This window comes from Lathyrus oleraceus, chromosome 7 (genome assembly GCF_024323335.1).
Source record: "Lathyrus oleraceus cultivar Zhongwan6 chromosome 7, CAAS_Psat_ZW6_1.0, whole genome shotgun sequence".
Classification (NCBI taxonomy): Eukaryota; Viridiplantae; Streptophyta; class Magnoliopsida; order Fabales; family Fabaceae; genus Lathyrus; species Lathyrus oleraceus.
The window spans coordinates 154,878-158,284 of NC_066585.1; the positions used below are offsets into that span (position 1 = coordinate 154,878).

At 27.6% G+C, this 3,407-nt stretch overlaps 1 protein-coding gene across 1 annotated transcript; it reads right to left on the reverse strand.

The window, feature by feature from the left end:
* Positions 1-278: 278 nt before the first annotated feature.
* On the reverse strand, positions 279-2,925 carry LOC127108273 (F-box/LRR-repeat protein At3g03360). Its single transcript, XM_051045724.1, has 3 exons — positions 1,982-2,925; positions 1,724-1,885; positions 279-593 (listed from the first exon to the last, which is right to left on the reverse strand). Exons 1-3 carry the CDS (start codon positions 2,843-2,845, stop codon positions 279-281), a joined length of 1,341 nt encoding a protein of 446 aa, XP_050901681.1. The 5' UTR covers positions 2,846-2,925.
* Positions 2,926-3,407: the final 482 nt, after the last annotated feature.

Genomic DNA, 3,407 nt, shown 5'->3' on the forward strand with positions numbered 1-3,407 from the left:
TAAACATAATAGTTTAATTCTCAAAAGGTGTAAACATATTTTCAAAAGTCGGTACATATAAATTATTCTCTTACGTAATTCAATTGTTTAATTCAAACACTTTAAAAATCTCTCTCTCTCTCTTCATAATAGTTTAATAAAATTTTGTATAATTCTAAAAAATCAATAGCATTAGCATGCCAACTCAGTGTATTTGCAATGTTATAAGATTAGATTAATGAAAAATATTAATAGAATTCTATAAACTTGTACTAAAAAACACAACAAATTATGCAAAGTTATACGAGCACAATTTTTTCTCTTCCCACAACTTTTTCTCCTTGAAGTTTTTCACTAATCCTTTGACGTGCACTTTGAAAGGACACAGTCTCAGAAACCCAATCCAATGTGCCATGTTCTTTCCAGCCGGGATTCAAAACCATTTGCTCAAGCTTTGGAACATATTTTAGAATATTTATAACAAATTCAATTTCGAACCAATTGCCAACACACCCTCCTAATTCAATAACTTTAACCTTGTCGTGAGAAAATGCTTCAATATCTTCAATATCTCTAATATCTTTTTGATTTTTAAGGAACTTTGGATTTGTAAGCTGACAAAATTATAAACAAAACAATTAAAAATAGGCAAACAAGTATCAATATATATATATATATATATATATATATATATATATATATATATATATATATATATATATATATATATATATATATATATATATATATATATATATATGAGTTTTTATCTAAATTAATAAAAAAAAATTAGTATAATTATAACTTAAAATACTTCAAAAAAATAGCTGCAATTGCATAGGTGTACATGGATTGGGTTAACCCATAAAATCTGGTTAGACCCATTAAAATAAATCCAAAAAAATGGATTGGGTCGGGTAATTGGGTGGATATGAGTTTAAAAAATAAAAAACCCATTAAAAACATCGGGTTTCGGGTAAAACCGGACCCAAACTCAAAAAACTCATTGACCCACTATTAAAAAATTTATTATTACAATTTTAATGATTTTGATTAATATTATCTTAGTTATTGACTTTAACTAATTTTGAATATTTCACTTTTTAATAAATTTTATCCTAATACAATTTTATGTCACACAACTTTACTTTGTTGTTAGTATTTTATAATAATTTTATTAATTGATGATATCATTTATTATTTTATGATTCTAAAAGATAGTAAAAATAGGTTATCTAATTTTTTTTAAGAAAATATAAATGTTGAGTATTTTTTATGAAAAAAATATGATGATTCATTATTTTATAATTTAATATTAATAAAAAGAAAAATCATTTGGCTACTACCCAACTCAATCAAATCCAGGAATTAATGGATTTGTCCAAACCGACCCGTTGGTGTAACGGGTGGTTATTTACCTAACTCAAACCGAATTATCATATATGGATTGAATATTGGGTTTGATCAAACCCAACCCAAACCGGCCATCGTACACCCCTTCCCTTGCATATAGTAATCAAGTCAAAAGTTAAATATGAATAGATAATGGATGGAAGGCTAAGTGCAATAAGCTCAAAAAGATGATTCGGAATATAATAATATTTAAATGTTAGTTTTATTCGCAAGAAATTATAGATAAAAATAATGTAAATTTAGTTATAAAGTGATGGATATAAATCTGAATTATAATCTTACAAAATAATAAATAAAAATCAAATGATGTGTATTAACTATATTCACTTACCATGATTGAAAGTCTATGTAAAAGTGGAGAAACTTGAAGGATGTTTAAAATCCACAAAAGACTATAATCGGCTTCCTTAGAGATGTTCCCATCCCATAAAAGGCTTAAGTTGAATTGTTTAAGATATTTGAGTGATTGGGTTATTTTTAGAGAAGTTATGACCTGAACAAAAACATGTAAGATTCAAAATATAACTCCAAAATATAACTCCAATTAAAAACAAAAACAAAAACATTCTTAGAATACTTTAAAACTAACCGTGGAAGACATATCTATACTCATAATTTCAAGTTGAGGAAATTTTGAGAAAGCAAATATGTCAAGATAATCTTCGTATGAAATGGTGAAGTCAATGCATTTCATCGCAGGGGTATTAATGCTCATGGTATTCAAGCCATATCCATCATACTCCAATGAAGTTAGTTTAAGGCAATCCACTAGAGTCAATTCTACTTCCACCATTCTTCTATTGTGAGGGTATATAATCTTGAGATTTATTAAGGATGAACTTATTATCATCGGCATTGATGCTTCAAACTGACATGCATCTAACTGAAGCTCTTCAAGAAGTCGACAATTGGATAACAAACTTTCTAACAAGATTTCATCCACTTTTACCTTGCTGAGTGAAAGAAATCTTAAATTTTTTAACGGACTAAAGTCATAGTTAGTGGGATGGAAAATAAGACAACGTTGAAGACGCAAATGCTTCAGAGTTAAAGTATTGATCTCCAAAAGTAAGTCTAAGGGAAATTTATAACAGTTACGTAGATGACTATATCCATATAACACTCCTCCAAAGAGTAGATCGATTCTTTCTGCTCCCCTTTCAATAGCAAAACGTATCCATCTATCAATAATGGTGCTTTGGTCACCATTCAAACAAAATTTTACCAAAAACGAATCGATCACTCTGCCTGAAAAGCTCTTAACAAATTGATCCACACGTTTTGCAAATTCATCTCTTTCATTATCCAAATTCACAAGTCTTTCTATGATTGAACTATCCGAGTCTCCAAACACATTCAGAGTATCAAAGTGGAGATTTCTTCTCAGAGCCCAAACTTCACCCCACCTTTTAGATAATATACTAATTTTCAACAAATCTTTCATGGTTATCATTGTTAGGATATAAGATATGACACAATCGGGCAATTAACTAATATAATCACTCATATTACCACGAGTGTTCGAAAACTTCACAATTCACCTGAAATATAGAGATACCAAAACAATTATGTTATTTACAATTATATGGAAAACATAATATAATATGAATAGTAAAAAAATTCAAGTATAAGAAAAACATACTTGGATTGGAATACTTGGATTGGGATGAGACGTGTTCCTATTAATATTATATACAATCAATTAATAATTATCATATTCAATTTAGAAGATTTTTTAGTAAATTAAGTTGAGGAAAAATCGGTTCACCAAAACTGAATCCGTGGATATCTCCGATAAATTCTTCAAACCTTAGAAATCTCAAAAATAAATTCGGAATATACAATTTTTTTTTTGAATAAGTCAAACAAATGTAATTCTCAAAACAAGATTAAGTTAATTGAATGAAATCATTCGATCTATATTTATATAATAAATATTTAAAAATCATTTTATGGAATCAAATTACTGATGAAATTCCCAACTTTTTTTTTGTCATCTTCTTCTTTGAATCCAA